The 13,980-nt window shown below is 41.2% G+C and overlaps 2 protein-coding genes across 2 annotated transcripts; one reads left to right on the top strand and one right to left on the bottom strand.

The window, feature by feature from the left end:
• Window positions 1-2,399: 2,399 nt before the first annotated feature.
• LOC311058977 (uncharacterized protein) lies at window positions 2,400-7,273 on the bottom strand. The gene is made up of 5 exons (XM_084076542.1): window positions 7,101-7,273; window positions 5,407-5,563; window positions 4,742-4,815; window positions 4,544-4,649; window positions 2,400-4,225 (listed from the first exon to the last, which is right to left on the bottom strand). Exons 1-5 carry the CDS (start codon window positions 7,212-7,214, stop codon window positions 2,901-2,903), a joined length of 1,776 nt encoding a protein of 591 aa, XP_083932668.1. The 5' UTR covers window positions 7,215-7,273; the 3' UTR covers window positions 2,400-2,900.
• A 624-nt stretch (window positions 7,274-7,897) lies between these two features.
• LOC311058464 (uncharacterized protein) lies at window positions 7,898-13,515 on the top strand. Its single transcript, XM_084075924.1, has 5 exons — window positions 7,898-8,111; window positions 9,286-9,445; window positions 9,633-9,691; window positions 9,967-10,021; window positions 11,132-13,515. Exons 1-5 carry the CDS (start codon window positions 7,983-7,985, stop codon window positions 12,475-12,477), a joined length of 1,749 nt encoding a protein of 582 aa, XP_083932050.1. The 5' UTR covers window positions 7,898-7,982; the 3' UTR covers window positions 12,478-13,515.
• Window positions 13,516-13,980: the final 465 nt, after the last annotated feature.

Genomic DNA, 13,980 nt, shown 5'->3' with positions numbered 1-13,980 from the left:
AGGCAAATATTGTACTTTTACTCCACTACAATTATTTGAACATTTTAGTTACTAGCTATACTTTGTAGATTTTAAATATTATTACAAAACATACATTAACCACTTCAGCCCTATACATTTCAGCCAAGGATTTTTATGCATTTTATACATTTGAAGACTAGTGAAATGGGACATTCTGCATAATGAGTACTTTGTACTTTTGATACTTTAAGTACATTTTGATACCAACACTTTTGTACTTTTACTTTGAATTCCAGACTTTTACTTGTAACAGAGTATCTACATGGTGGTATTGATACTTTTACCCAAGTAAAAACATTGAGTACTTCTTCCTCTACCGGTGATTTGTGAAACAGTGGCATGTGTTCTATTGCACGTTTTACCCATTATAAAACGCTTTCATCTTTAATATGAAAAAACTGATAAAAACTGAAATCATAATCTCAGAGTTACAGATCCATACAGTAAGGGTCCATTCAAAATATATGACAAAAAAAAATAGTACCATGTGACAGAGGGGTCAAAGTTGAACGATGTTGACCTATTTGTACCATATAGAGCAATATGGTACAAATAGGTCAACAATACAAATGACGCTATTTTTGAGTGGTGCCAACCACTCCTACATTTGACTTTGTCCGTGTGTCCGTATGTCCATCCGTCCGTATGTCCGTGAGCCCGGCTGATTGGTTAAGCTTCACGTGACACGTGACAATATGTTGTCACGTGTCACGTGACAACATATTGTTGCTGATTGCAACACAAGGATGCAACCAGTTACACTTTCAAAGGCAACACTCTCTTCACACTGGGTGTGATTTTTAGCGGCGCTAGCCGCTCTTTATACCGACTTTGTCCGTGTGCGTCAACGTTCTGATTGGTCAGGTGCGTACGTCAACAAAGTGATTGGTCAAGCTTAACGTGACACGTGGCTATAAACACATTATAAACACATATCGATGACAAAATGTATCAAAGGCGCCGCTACCTTCACACAGGGTGTGATTTTTTTAAATACATTTTTATCTTTAATGAGCGGCCCCCACCAAATCATGGAACTACTTAATATTCATCAGAACCGGATCAGAACTCTGACCACGGGACTCGGGCAATCAATTAATACCTTTGCAACCACTACATTCATGGCAAGTATTTCCTACAGCTTTACAGTAAGTCCAAAAATCCAAACTAACCCTTTAAGTACATTTTGATGCCAATTGTCTTGTGAGTAAATTTGTAATTCCGGACTTTTACTTGTAACAGACTATTTTTACATTGCAGTATTGATACTTTTACTTATATATTGCACTGTATGAATTGTAACGATTGATGTGTTGTATAGCACTTTGGTTGGCCTTGGTCATTGTAATGTGCTCTATAGTTATAAGTAAAACATGCAAGTACTTTTTCCACCACTGACAATCAATCCCATGTTAACTGTTAACACTCCCCTCTTTTCTTGCCTTTTTGCTAGACGAGTGCAAGTTTGCACGGTCGCACCCCGTCCTCGTACCTGGTTCCAGAGGGTCCCCAGGAAGATGAGTTAATATTGCATCAAAATCAGTTTAACCATTTTGAACCCTATATACATAGGCCATTTGAAAATAGCAAGCTCGCACCGTGTCGCATCGCAATGAGTTGTGAGCTTGTAGATCAGCTTTTTTTCATTTTATAATTTGTTTAAATGTGAAACACAAATCTTGTATGGGGGTTCACTGGCACAAAGTATTTTCAGAGCATTTTCCAAAGCATACATTTATTCTGCGACGGCAGTGGCTCAGGAGGTAGACCGGCATCTTTGGAAACCGAAGGTTCCTAGTTCGATGCCGCCCAGGAGATGGTGTCGAAGTGTCCTTGAGCAAGACAATGAAACCCTAATTGCTCCCGATGAGCAGGCTTCCTCCGCCGTCGGTGTGTGAATGTATGTGTGAATGGGGTGAATGTAATGCACATTGTAAAGCACTTTGTAGAAAAGCGCTATATAAATGCAGTTCATTTACCATTCTTTATTTAATTTTTTTACATTTAGGAAAAAAGTGCCTATTTAACGTTGAGGTGTCCACAAGGTTTTAGGGGATTCATCTAAGCCTTGTGAAAATATTCACAAGAAGAAATTGCTTTACCAATTGTTTTTTATTAAATACATCTTTTCCATTGGGTCACACTCCAGTATGTGCCAGCATCATTGTCTTCTTTTCATCATAATGAAAACATTAAAAAAATAACCTTATGTCACTTACTTTGCAAAGAAAAACATCCCTTCACATCAATAACGCATCAACATTGTTTTAATCTCTGGGTCCCTGGAACAACATATTTTGAGATGGGGGTCCGCGGCCAAATATATATCGGGTCCTTGACACCACTGATATAGCAACATACTGTTAGGATTTAGAAAACATTTTTAGATATGTATTTGGCCGCGGACCCCCATCTCAAAATGTTTTGTTCCAGGCACCCCCATGACGCAAGCATTTGAGTTACAAATGTTCGCTTTAAAAAACGAAATATTCAATACTCGTGCATCTGTGATATTTTCACCACTTTAACCACTATTTTATACTTTGGCTATTCATAATTAGCTATATACATCGTGCCACACTTTGAGCTTGTAGATCTGCAAAAAAATGGCATCTTCAAAATGTTTGCAAATCTTTAAATATATATATTTTTTAAAGCGAACATTTCTTTTCAAAACATTTAGAGATGGGGGTTCACGGCCAAATACATATCATTTTGGTGGTCCTTGACATGAAAAGGTTTGAGCACCACTGATAAAGCAACATACGTTTTTTCAAAACAATGTTAGGATTCAGAAGGCATTTGTAGAATCGGCTACAGGTTTTAGTGGGTTAATCCGAGAACCCTTCCATCCCTACTTTGTACTCTGGAGCCTGTTTTTACAAGTCTGTTTCTTGAGTTGAACCGTCGTTCTCCCCTTTTAAGCCTGACGTCACGCGTTGCCGGTGACCCAGAGTCTGCTCATGGGCCTTCAGGAAAGTCAGCAGGCGGAAGTGTTTGCCGCACTCATTGCAGCTGTACGGCATCTCTCCAGAATGGATGCTCTTGTGTCTCGAGAAACTGGTGATCCTGTTGAAGCTCTTATCACAGAGAGTGCAGCGGTACGGCAGCTCTCCACTGTGGGTGTTTTTGTGTCTCGTGAAACCAAGGCACGAGTGGAAGGTCTTGTCGCAGACGGTGCACTTGTACGGTCTTTCGCCCGTGTGGGTGTACTTGTGGTCTATGAGCATCTGTTTCAGCCTGTAGCACTTCCCACAGACGTCACAGTGAAACGGCTTGTCTCCCGTGTGTGTCTTTATGTGTAACTTGAGCTGTGATGGGTGCAGGAATTTCTTCCCGCAGACGTCGCAAGTAATTATACTCTTTTCGACCGGCAGCTCTTCAGGTGGCAGTTCGTGCGAGTGTTTGCTGATCATGTGGTTTCTGAGGCCGTCTCGCGTCGTGTAGCTTTTGCCACAGAGGGAGCAGAGCTGCTTTGCGTCATCGGTGTGGACGACCCGATGCTTCATCATGTTCTCTGCCTGCGTGAAGCCTCTCCCGCAGAACTCGCACTGATACGGCCTCACCTCTTCGTGCACGAGCTTGTGTCGCACGAGGTGGCCGGCTTGGTAAAAGCTCTTCCCGCACACGTCGCAGGTGAAGGTCTTGTTGGAGTGGGTGAGCTTGTGCGTTTTGAGGGCAGTGACGGAGCAGTAGCCCTTGCCACAGACGTCGCAGTGGCAGGTCTTCTCTCCGGTGTGCCGCGACTTCATGTGCGTGTCGCAGTGGCCTCTGTGGATGAAGCTCTTGTCGCAGTATTCACACTTGAACGGCAAGACCCCGTGGACTTTGATCTCGTGCTCCCGGAGCTTTATGACACCGGGGAAGAACTCCCCGCAGGCTTTACACTCTCGATGTGCCTTCCTCTGATGCTCAGAGAGTCTCTCCGCGCTGGGGAAAACCCCGGTGCACTGCGTGCACGGATGATTCATGGGCTCTGGAGCCTTAAGGGTCTTCTTTCTCCTGCGTTTGCTGGGCATTTTCTTTCCTTTCCTTTTCCTGTTCTGCGTAGCACTGCCGGTGTTCTCGTCAGTAGATACCGGGGATGAGGGCTGGGCGTACTCGTGGTCTTGGCGGTCGGTCGGGGTGGGAGGGGACATGGAGTCCTCATCATCAGGACCGTTTTCTGGGTCCTCGTCTACAGAGACATTGGGTGTGTTCATTCCTGCAAGGAGAGCGTGGAAGGTTAGCCTCACAAAGACAACCTAATGCTGCAGTAGTTTTTATTTTATTTTTTACAATCAGCTGACTGACGGCCGATTACAGCTGAGGCGTGCTAGACTTCCGTGTCCTGCACAAACTAATGCTATGCTTCATTTTTTGTCGCATTCCTGAGCCAATAATTTGGAGACCGGGTCATCGGTCAATAGGAGACTCAGTGGGAGACTCATCAAATGATTGGCTTAGGAATAAGACAAAAACAATTCTCCATGAATTCAAGGCTTTATGGGGTGTGTAATTGATAGAAAATATGTCATTTAACCTCCTTTAACCTCCTGAATATTGTCAGCATCCAGTGACCAGTTGTTCATCCCAGAGTCACGGTTCTCTGTTGACACCAGTGGCTTCTTGGCATTAGGCAGTGCACTCTACAGGGTGAAACAGGAAAAACACTAACTTCATTTCTGCATGATTTCAAATGTTTATCCATGCTTTCAGAAAAGATATTAACAGCAATCACCCCATAAATCACGATAATTGTCTTGGCCGCTGGTTGGTGTGGAACACTTTTCTCTGACGCACTGGTTTCTTCTCCTTAAAACAACCACACGTGTGCACGCACACACACACACACACACACACACACACACACACACACACACACACACACACACACACATATATCAAACAAACAATATGTCTTCACTACAATCTCATAAAACTATCTTTGTAGACAAGCCATAATTTAAGGCCAGGTTCCCAAGGTTTTTGATACCTCCCCAGGACCCAAGCTAGTGAAAATAGCAGATCTACAAGCTCTAAACGGGTTGCGATGCGTTGTGAGCTTGTAGATATTTTCACTACTTCTTTTCTAATTTCTGGATTTCTTTTTTTATTTATTCATGAAATTCCTTGAAGTATCATTGAATTTGTTTTTAATTCATGAAACATTTAAGAAAGAAAAGATAAGAAAAAGACCATTACCGCATCAAAAGTAATCAACAAACTATACTATAAAAACATTGTGCTTTGTTAACCTTTTATATCTGACTTATCTCTCTTAATTGTGAAGTATTTTAATTCTGTCATGCCTGTCAAGCACTTTGAACTGCAACCCTGTATGAAAGGTGCATACAAATAAAGTGTATTATTACTTGGGAGAATAAAACAAACACTGATCCTGACCTTGACCTCTGTTCAAGTCTTCTTCCGTCTGAGAGGACTTGTTTAATTGGATTGAAGGTAGATCATGTTGTTTTATTGTGGTCACCAGCTCAATAATCCTCAGTATATTGTCGATGGCCTCCACACACAAACCATCCACCAGTGCATCCAGTTCTTCCTGAAACAATAAACAAAAGTACAGGAGAGAGGACAAATTATGTCAAAAAGGCATCAAAGGTATTCAGGTCAAGGCACTAAGGTGGATTTTTATAGGTAAACGGCCTTTATTGTATTTGGGATAGAGACATTCAAATAATAAAATATATAAACAACAAAGTAAACAAAGAATAATAGTACAATCTAAGGACGTAAGAATCACTAGCCTCTTTCACTCTTTCACAACTGTTTCAACTGTCACATCACATGATTACAGGTGTAAAAAAAGTGGGTGAAATTCCCTATTCTAACTTTGCATTTAGAATAGGGAAGAAATAAGGAACGCAGAACATAGAACAAGTCAATTCACAGGAAGGCACAGACAAGCACATCATCATACCAAGTCCAATATGCAGCACATAAGGTGCATGATTACAAATTAGCAATGGATCAGAAACAGGAATCTATAGTAGATCAGTGGTTCTCAAAGAGGAACCCAGGGACCCACAGGGGTCCTTAATGGGGTTCCCAGCAAAATGCACAATTATAATTTAGAGCAGGGGTCTTCACCAGGGGGTCTGGGCCTCGGAGTTACAGGGGGGCCGCCAAATCATTGTGTGATTGTGTTTTTTCTTTTTTTTTGTTCTTTTACATTAACCACTTGAACCCTAGCATCCCTATTCTGAAGAGGAACATTCACCTAAAATGGCAGATACAAGCTGTGAGCTAGTAGATCTGCTATTTTCGGCAAAGAGGTTTGGTGTATGGGGAAAAAGAGCAGACCAAGTACAAGTTTTGAAGGTTTAAGTAGTTATCTGCCTGAAAATATGAATCCAACACAACGCTATCATTGATGGTGCTGACAAACAAGTCTATGACAATAAATCTACACACATTGCAACACAGTTGTATACAATATAGTGGGGGTCCCTGCTTCATCTCTCTCTCTCAGCTAAGGGGTCCTTGGACTGAAAAACGTTGAAGACCCCTGGTTTAGATTGTTTTTATTTCCCACTTGCTTTGGCAGTAAAGCCCCTTTGAATTGAACCGTAATGCCAACGTGTCTGACTGTCTGCTACAGACACGTAGAGACTGGTATATATATTCGTAGGTTAGTCTAAATGAATAGGCTCTATTCACAGCAGCCATATTGTGAAGACATTCACAGGTGTTACCAATGATACTAATGAAGGCTCTGTTCCATTCTGGTCAAACAGAGTCAGGGTGCTGATATTGTGCATGTTGACTCACTGGAAACACTCTGCTACACCAGTGGGTCTACAGTTGGGGTCCAGGGACCCTCATGGCTTCCAAATGGCCCCTTGCAGGTGTGTAACTCTGAAAGTGTACAAACGGGTCCATTAGGTTCCATTTGTACACTCTCAGAGTTATGGGGGTCGTGGAAACCACTGCGCTAGACTAAATGGAACAGAGCCTTCATTAGTATCATTGGTAACACCTGTGAAGGAAGTGATAATATGGCTGCTGTGCATAGAGCCTATTGTAAATAAATACAAGTCACTTCAAAATACAGCTCAAGTTGTCCACAATAACATTACCTCATGTCCTTGTTTTAAAGTGCACTGCTTTGTCATTATTTCTGTGACAATGGACTTCGCCAGGTAGTTCACAATAGATGTGACTTCATTCTTTAAAGACACTGTGTCACGCATATTGACAACTTTATGGTGATCGACACACTGTAGCTAGGCTAGGCTAAGCTAGCAGCAACAACAACTTAGAACCGGTGTCATGTCTACTAGCATGAGGAAAAGCTTGACTTCCGGTGACTTTCTTCAAAATAAAGTCCCGGACTATGTATTTGACTTTGACGTACGTACGGCCCGCTCAGATCTCACGTCTCGTCTGAGGGTCTGAGGACGTGTAAACATTGGCCAAAGTGCTGTAGTAGAGTAATATTTGAACCAGGACTCAGTACTGGAGTACTTTCTACTTTGTCCACAAGCTGCTCAGAACCCCCCCCCCCCCCCCATTAACATTTATTTTGAAGGCGGAACAGTATCAACCGTTGATTTCCGGCGGACCAGTGTTGCCATGTCCTTTTATTATAAGCGACTTTGGGCTTGTTTTTCTGTAAAGTTGCTTGTAGTTCTTTTGGGCTTGTATCAAGCAAGAGTGGAACAAAACAATCAAAACAAAACAAAACAATGTATGTGGCCTACAAATACATAACGAACATAAATAGAAATAAAATAAAATAAAAGTGTAAACAGAGCTGTGTTAGGAAAGACTATCTTAAACGTTATAAAGATTGTGCATTTCCTGTCAGAAATAGTTATACAACCATAGGATTTCTCTCGCAATATCTGGCAACACTGGTTGTGAATGACGCAGCTGCTGCTAACAGCTAGCCTAGCCAGCGTTTAGCTCCATGCAGGGCTTCTTCTTATGAAACATAAATATCTCCTAAAAGCTTCAACATGCTGGACGTTATGTCATTGAAGAATGAACTGACATCTGTGGTGAACAACCTGGCCAAGTCTGTGGTGACAGAGATCATCACCGCGGCCGAGAAGTGCACTTTAAACAAGCAGGCGCAGGGAAATGAGGTAATGTTATTATGATGCTAATGCTAACAGCTTTAGCTGAAGTTTCTCTTTATTGGAGTCGAACAGTGGTGTAAAGTAACTAAGTATATGTACTCGAGTACTGTACTTAAGTTCAATTTTGAGGTATTTGTTGTTATTAAATTATTATTATTTTTGCAGTTGAACAGTTACAGTGGTGGAAAGTAACTAAGTATATTTACTGAATTAACATTTTCAGGTATGCTTTACTTTACTGGAGTATTTCCAATTGTCTGTACTTGTACTTCTACTCCATTATGCTAACTCCTGTTGGCTAAAAGGTTTAGCTTAAGTTTGTCTTTTATTTTATTTATTATTATTATATTTATATATTTAAACTATATTATTATTTTATATTTGTATTTTATTCTATTCTTTCCAAGGAAATGAGGTAACGTTATTATGCTAACAGGTTTAGCTGAAGTTTTTATTTTATTTTATTGTTATATGTATTTATTTTTTCTATTATATATATATATATTCAATTCAATCTTTATCTCAGACCCAGGGAGATCCATATCACAATTATACAACATAACACTATAGATATATATTTGTATAATATTTTTTGTAATTATATTATTATTTATTTTATTCTTTTATTGGAGTTGAATTAATCAGTTGTTGTTCTCAAACTTTGGTTTAATTTCAAGAACCCCCCAAATCTACAAGCTCATAGCCCATCACTCCGTGCTGTAGGCTACTATGAAGTTGTAGATCTGCTATTTTTGAACGATCTTGAACATTTGAGCAAATCTTTGAATATATATATTTTTTAAAGCTAACGTTTTTAATATCATTTTCAAATCTTTGCTGCTTCTGGGGGTCCCTGGAACAAAGCCTTTTCAGATAGGGGTCGGCTGCCAAATATATTTAATTTTGGGGGTCCTTGACGTGAAAAAGCTAGATATAGAAACATAACTGAACTTGTCAAATTATTGTGTAAAACAATCATGTAATATTTCCCACAAAGAGTCAAAGTATAAAGTATTGAAAAATGGAAATACTCATGTAAAGTAAAAGTAGCTCAAAATGGTACTTAATTACACTACTTGAGTATATGTACTTTTCACCACTGATTTTGAGACTTCTCCATCCACAAACACAGTTTGTTGTCTTGCGTCCCTGGAATGTACACTTCTGCTTATTGTTTCAGGAAGAGCTGGATGCACTGGTGGATGAGTTGTGTGTGGAGGCCATCGACAAGATACTGAGGATTGTTGACCTGGTGACGACAACAAAACAACAAGATCTACCTTCAATCAAATTAAACAAGTCCTCTCAGACAGAAGAAGACGCAATACAGGCACCACAAGGTCAGAATCTTATGTTTTATCTGAATCATACTAACGTTCATGAACTAACAACCATAACTGACACACATGGTAAAGAGACAACACACCTCACATACAGTGGGTTAACATAGTAACAGTACATACTTAAAACATATGGTACAAAGAAAACGTTTCTGAATTTCTGTGTGTGTGACACTGCGTGTTTCAGGAAAAGAGAACTGTGGACCACGTCAACCAGAGGCCCAGACATTTATCTTGATTTGTGGGGTCAGTACTACTTTTTATTCCCTGAAACCATTTAGACGTGAGGTCTAAAACACCTTCTAAATCCTAACTTTAAAAAATCTTCTCTTTTTTTTAATTCCAAAAATGTTCGAAAATTCCTGTCGCTATATACATAGCAACATCTAAAAGGATACAGATGCTTTCCCGGTTTTAAAGGTATAACCATGTATAGGTATAGGCTTTCCCGGTCTTAATGGGATAAACACCTACAATATGTACAGATAATTAAGTTTGTTTTCCCCGTTTGTGTCTTGTAGAATCCAGTTTCTGATAAGAAGAATCCACTGGTGTTGGCCGAGAATTGTGACACTGGTAAGAGAAATACTGACATGGAAAACATTATGTAGCCCACGGGTTGTCCACGTGAGGCCCGGGACCCACCAGGGGACACTTATGCATGGCTTAAAGTTTTCAGTCGCCATGACTGATTTAAATCATTTGGATTCCATAGAAGCCAGCATGTCTTCTATGGAAGCATGTTGCGCAGAGAAAATAGCCGATCAAGAAGCATTCAATGCGAGAGCTTGAGACCTTTCACACTGTTTCACAAATCACAATATTTTTGCTTTCATCCATGCTTGTGGGTCTGTAACTCTCAGATTGTAGAAATGGAACCAAATGGACCCCTTATGCCTCCAATACACTGCAAGACCTTGACTATATTTCGAAAAGACTATTAAAAGACTACCCTCTCACATCAGAAGATTTTTAAAAGGCTGTTCAAAGACTCCATGTCTCAAATCTATTAATTAAAGATTAGGACAATATTCCTTTTTGAAATGATTTCCCAAAACACTTTTTTTTTTACAGTGAGAACAGTGCAACATAGATGCATATTGATTGCATGTCATTATCTTTCAATTTTTTTTCAAAACTCATGCCCCCAAAATATATTTTTTAAAAGGCAGCATTGCCAGCCCCAATGTGAATGTGTCATGTTTTCTCTTCTTTTGAAAGCACAAACCTTAAAACATTTACTATAAATAAATGTTTTTTTTTGGGCTAATACATATCCTTGGGGGAAAAAAAAAAGTTTGAGAACTACTGATTTAGATGGCATGTTATTTGGACAGATGCTAGGTTTGCTGCCAGCCTGCTATACTAGATTACTTATTGTCTTGTCGCGTGGAAACCTCATATGTCCAAAACTATCACTTTTCAGGATTCAAATTAGTATAAAAAATAGCGGATCGAAGTGCCGCATTTCGAGCTTGTAGATCCGCTATTTTTGATACTTTTGTGTGACGCTGTAGTATGATCAGCTAGGGCGTGAATTTATGAAAAAATACGGAGATAAGAGGTATCTGCCTGACAGCAACGTTGTAGTATTTAAGCTACTTGTATTCTTAGAACTCTATTTATTTGACCATCACCCTATTGTAGATGTTGTAGTCACTGCTGCTTTTCCTCTCGTCCTTGTAGGGAAAAACAAACCCTGTGACTCTGTAGACGATGACGAAGACTCAGGAAGTTGTCCCGACCATGAGGAGGACTCCACGCCCCCTCCAACCCCGCCCGAGTGCACAGACCACGGATACGCCCGGCCCTCGTCCCCGCCCTCGTCCTCTACGGACGAGGGCGGGGACGACGCTGCACGGCGCAAGAAAAGGAAGGTCAAGAAAATGGCCGGCGGAGGCAAGAGAAAGAAGGACGCGTCCATCAAAGAGAGCATGGAGTTCCAGCATCAGTGCCCGAAATGCACCATGATCTTCCCCAGCGAGGAGCGTCTCTCCGAGCATCTGGGGAAGGCGCACCCCGTGTGTCAGACCTGCGGCGAGCTCTTCACCAGCGTCCCTAACCTCCGGGAGCACGAGTTGAAAGTTCACGGCGTTCTGCCGTACAACTGTGAACACTGCGACAAGAGCTTCAGCCACAGGGCTCACCTCAACGTGCACGTGAAGTCGCGGCACACCGGCGAGAAGACCTGCCACTGCGACGTCTGCGGCAAGGGCTACTCCTGTGTCAGTCTCCTCAAGACGCACAGGCTCACCCACTTCGACAAGACCTTCACCTGCGACGTGTGCGGAAAGAGCTTTTACCACGCTTGCCACCTGACGCGACACAAACAGGTGCACAGGGAGGTGAGGCCTTTTCTGTGCACGACCTGCGGGAAAGGGTTCACACAGGCGGAGAACCTGAGGGCCCATCAAGCCATCCACACGGACGAAAAGCAGCTCTGCTCCATCTGTGGTAAAAGCTACAGGGGCCTGAAGAACCACATGATCAGCAAGCACTCGCACGAACTCCCGCCCGAAGAGCTGCCGGCCAAACATAGTTTATTCACTTGCGACGCCTGTGGGAAGAAGTTCCTGAACGGCTCGCAGTTTAAATTGCACAAGAAGACGCACACGGGAGAGAAGCCATTTCACTGTGACATCTGTGGGAAGAGTTACAGGTTGAAAGAGACTTTAAGAGACCATAAGTACACCCACACAGGTGAGAAGCCATACAAATGCACCACCTGTGAGAAGACCTTCAACACGTCTACCAGTTTTATGAGACACAAGAGCATCCACACCGGAGAGATGCCGTACAGCTGTAAGGATTGTGGGAAACACTTCCGCCTGCTGACTTTCCTAAAGGCCCATGAGCAGAGTCTGGGTCACCGGAGACGGACGACAGACGTGGTGTCTGTGGTCGTTGGAGAAAACGCGACAGACGTGGACGTGGTGTCTGTGATCGTTGGAGAAAACACTAACAGCAGCAGGTCTCCTGCACACGACCCCAAATGGCATAAAAAGCCGAGGAGTAAAAAAAGCAGAGAATAATTCTCCCCAAAAACATTCTTTATAATTTATTGCTATTAGCATGTTAAAATGTTAGCTACAAATAGTGATGGCATTTTGATCCATGAGGTATTGGCCGGTGTGAAATCGATGATCTTGTTTGACATTTAAAGACGAGCTGAAATGAAAGACATTTTTCACCCTTCAAGAGCATATCTGCAGACATAGGACATTGTAATATATGCCCCAAAAAGAAGACGGCATATATTCTTTATTGTGTTTTTTTTTGTTGTTGCTTACATCAGCAGGCTGTATGTTGAATGTAAAGAACATGTTTTTTAAAGCTAAAGAGTAAAATATGTTTCTGAAAACATTTGAGGCAAGAAATAGGCAATGCAGTAGCAAACTTGATTCGTCACTAACTTGTTTCACATTCATTTACTTTGTGGATCCAGGCGGGTCATAGTGCTCGCCATGCCCAGGAGTGCTTATAGCTGGGTAAAAGGTGTCTGGATGTTGCCATTAACCCATTTTGGTTTGGAACCCCTATTTGTAACTATACTTTTCAGGACGGTAACCCCTTTTGGGGTTCCTGTTGCTATGTACAGTATATAGCAACATACAAGTTTTTCAGAAAAGTTAGGTCGGGATTTAGAAGGTGTTTTTAGAATCGGCCTCAGGTCTAAATGGGTTAAGCTCAATCCGGTTCACCGCTATCATTGGCTAAGACGTGCACTGCTCCTGTTTGACTAGGAAATACAAAATACATACTCGCAAAATACCATTTCAGCTCGTCTTTACAACACAAATAAAAGTAATCGTTATAAAGTAGTTTAGGATTAGTTGCCAAAAGTATTTGCTGCTTGCCTGTGTATGGCAGTCCATTCAATGAACCTCAGGACAGTATGACAGATCTGTTGACTCATGCTTGGTCCAGTGGTGCGTGTTTTGCAATCAAAATTAAAATGAAAAACGGGTTGCATTAAATATATTTTTGCAGATGTACACATTTGAATGGCATTTGTATCATTTACATTCCTCCAGATTGAGAATTGTTTGAAAATAAAGTTTTTAATTGCGCACACTGTCTCGAACAATAACTAGCAGAAACTTTATTATTATTCTCCATTACAATTCAGTAAATAGATATACAAACTCACCACACGCTGCATCATATGAAAAGGTTTTCGGAAATTGATTAAATTTACCCCCCCCCCCCCCCCCCCCCATGTTAAATAATTTCCACTGAACAGTCCAATCACCTGCATTATCAGACCTCTTAACACCAAAGAAAGACATAAAGCTCAAATGTCAAAAGCAAAAAAAAATAAAAATGTTTCACAAGTGGATGATTATGTTTATATAATTAAAATATAATGTGTATATCTGTCGGGCAGCAACCTTATCTCCATATTCTCACTTTTTGTGTTTTTCTTTTACCTACTTGATCATACTACAGCGTAACACAAAAGTGTCGAAAGTACAGTAGCAGATCTACAAGGTCGAAACGTGGCGCAAAGCGACGCGCTTCGGGCTTGTGGATCT

This window comes from Gymnoscopelus microlampas (genome assembly GCF_963454915.1).
Source record: "Gymnoscopelus microlampas genome assembly, chromosome: 13".
Taxonomy (NCBI): Eukaryota; Metazoa; Chordata; class Actinopteri; order Myctophiformes; family Myctophidae; genus Gymnoscopelus; species Gymnoscopelus microlampas.
This window is presented reverse-complemented; position numbering and strand designations above follow the sequence as displayed.

Coding starts and splice junctions, on each gene's coding strand:
- LOC311058464 (XM_084075924.1), top strand. CDS start 7,983: ATGCTGGACGTTATGTCATTGAAGAATGAACTGACATCTGTGGTGAAC. Junction 8,112..9,285: donor AGCAGGCGCAGGGAAATGAG/GTAATGTTATTA, acceptor TTATTGTTTCAG/GAAGAGCTGGATGCACTGGT. Junction 9,692..9,966: donor CATTTATCTTGATTTGTGGG/GTCAGTACTACT, acceptor TGTGTCTTGTAG/AATCCAGTTTCTGATAAGAA.
- LOC311058977 (XM_084076542.1), bottom strand. CDS start 7,214: ATGCGTGACACAGTGTCTTTAAAGAATGAAGTCACATCTATTGTGAAC. Junction 4,816..5,406: donor AGACTTGAACAGAGGTCAAG/GTCAGGATCAGT, acceptor GGTTGTTTTAAG/GAGAAGAAACCAGTGCGTCA. Junction 4,226..4,543: donor TATTCAGGAGGTTAAAGGAG/GTTAAATGACAT, acceptor CTCTCCTTGCAG/GAATGAACACACCCAATGTC.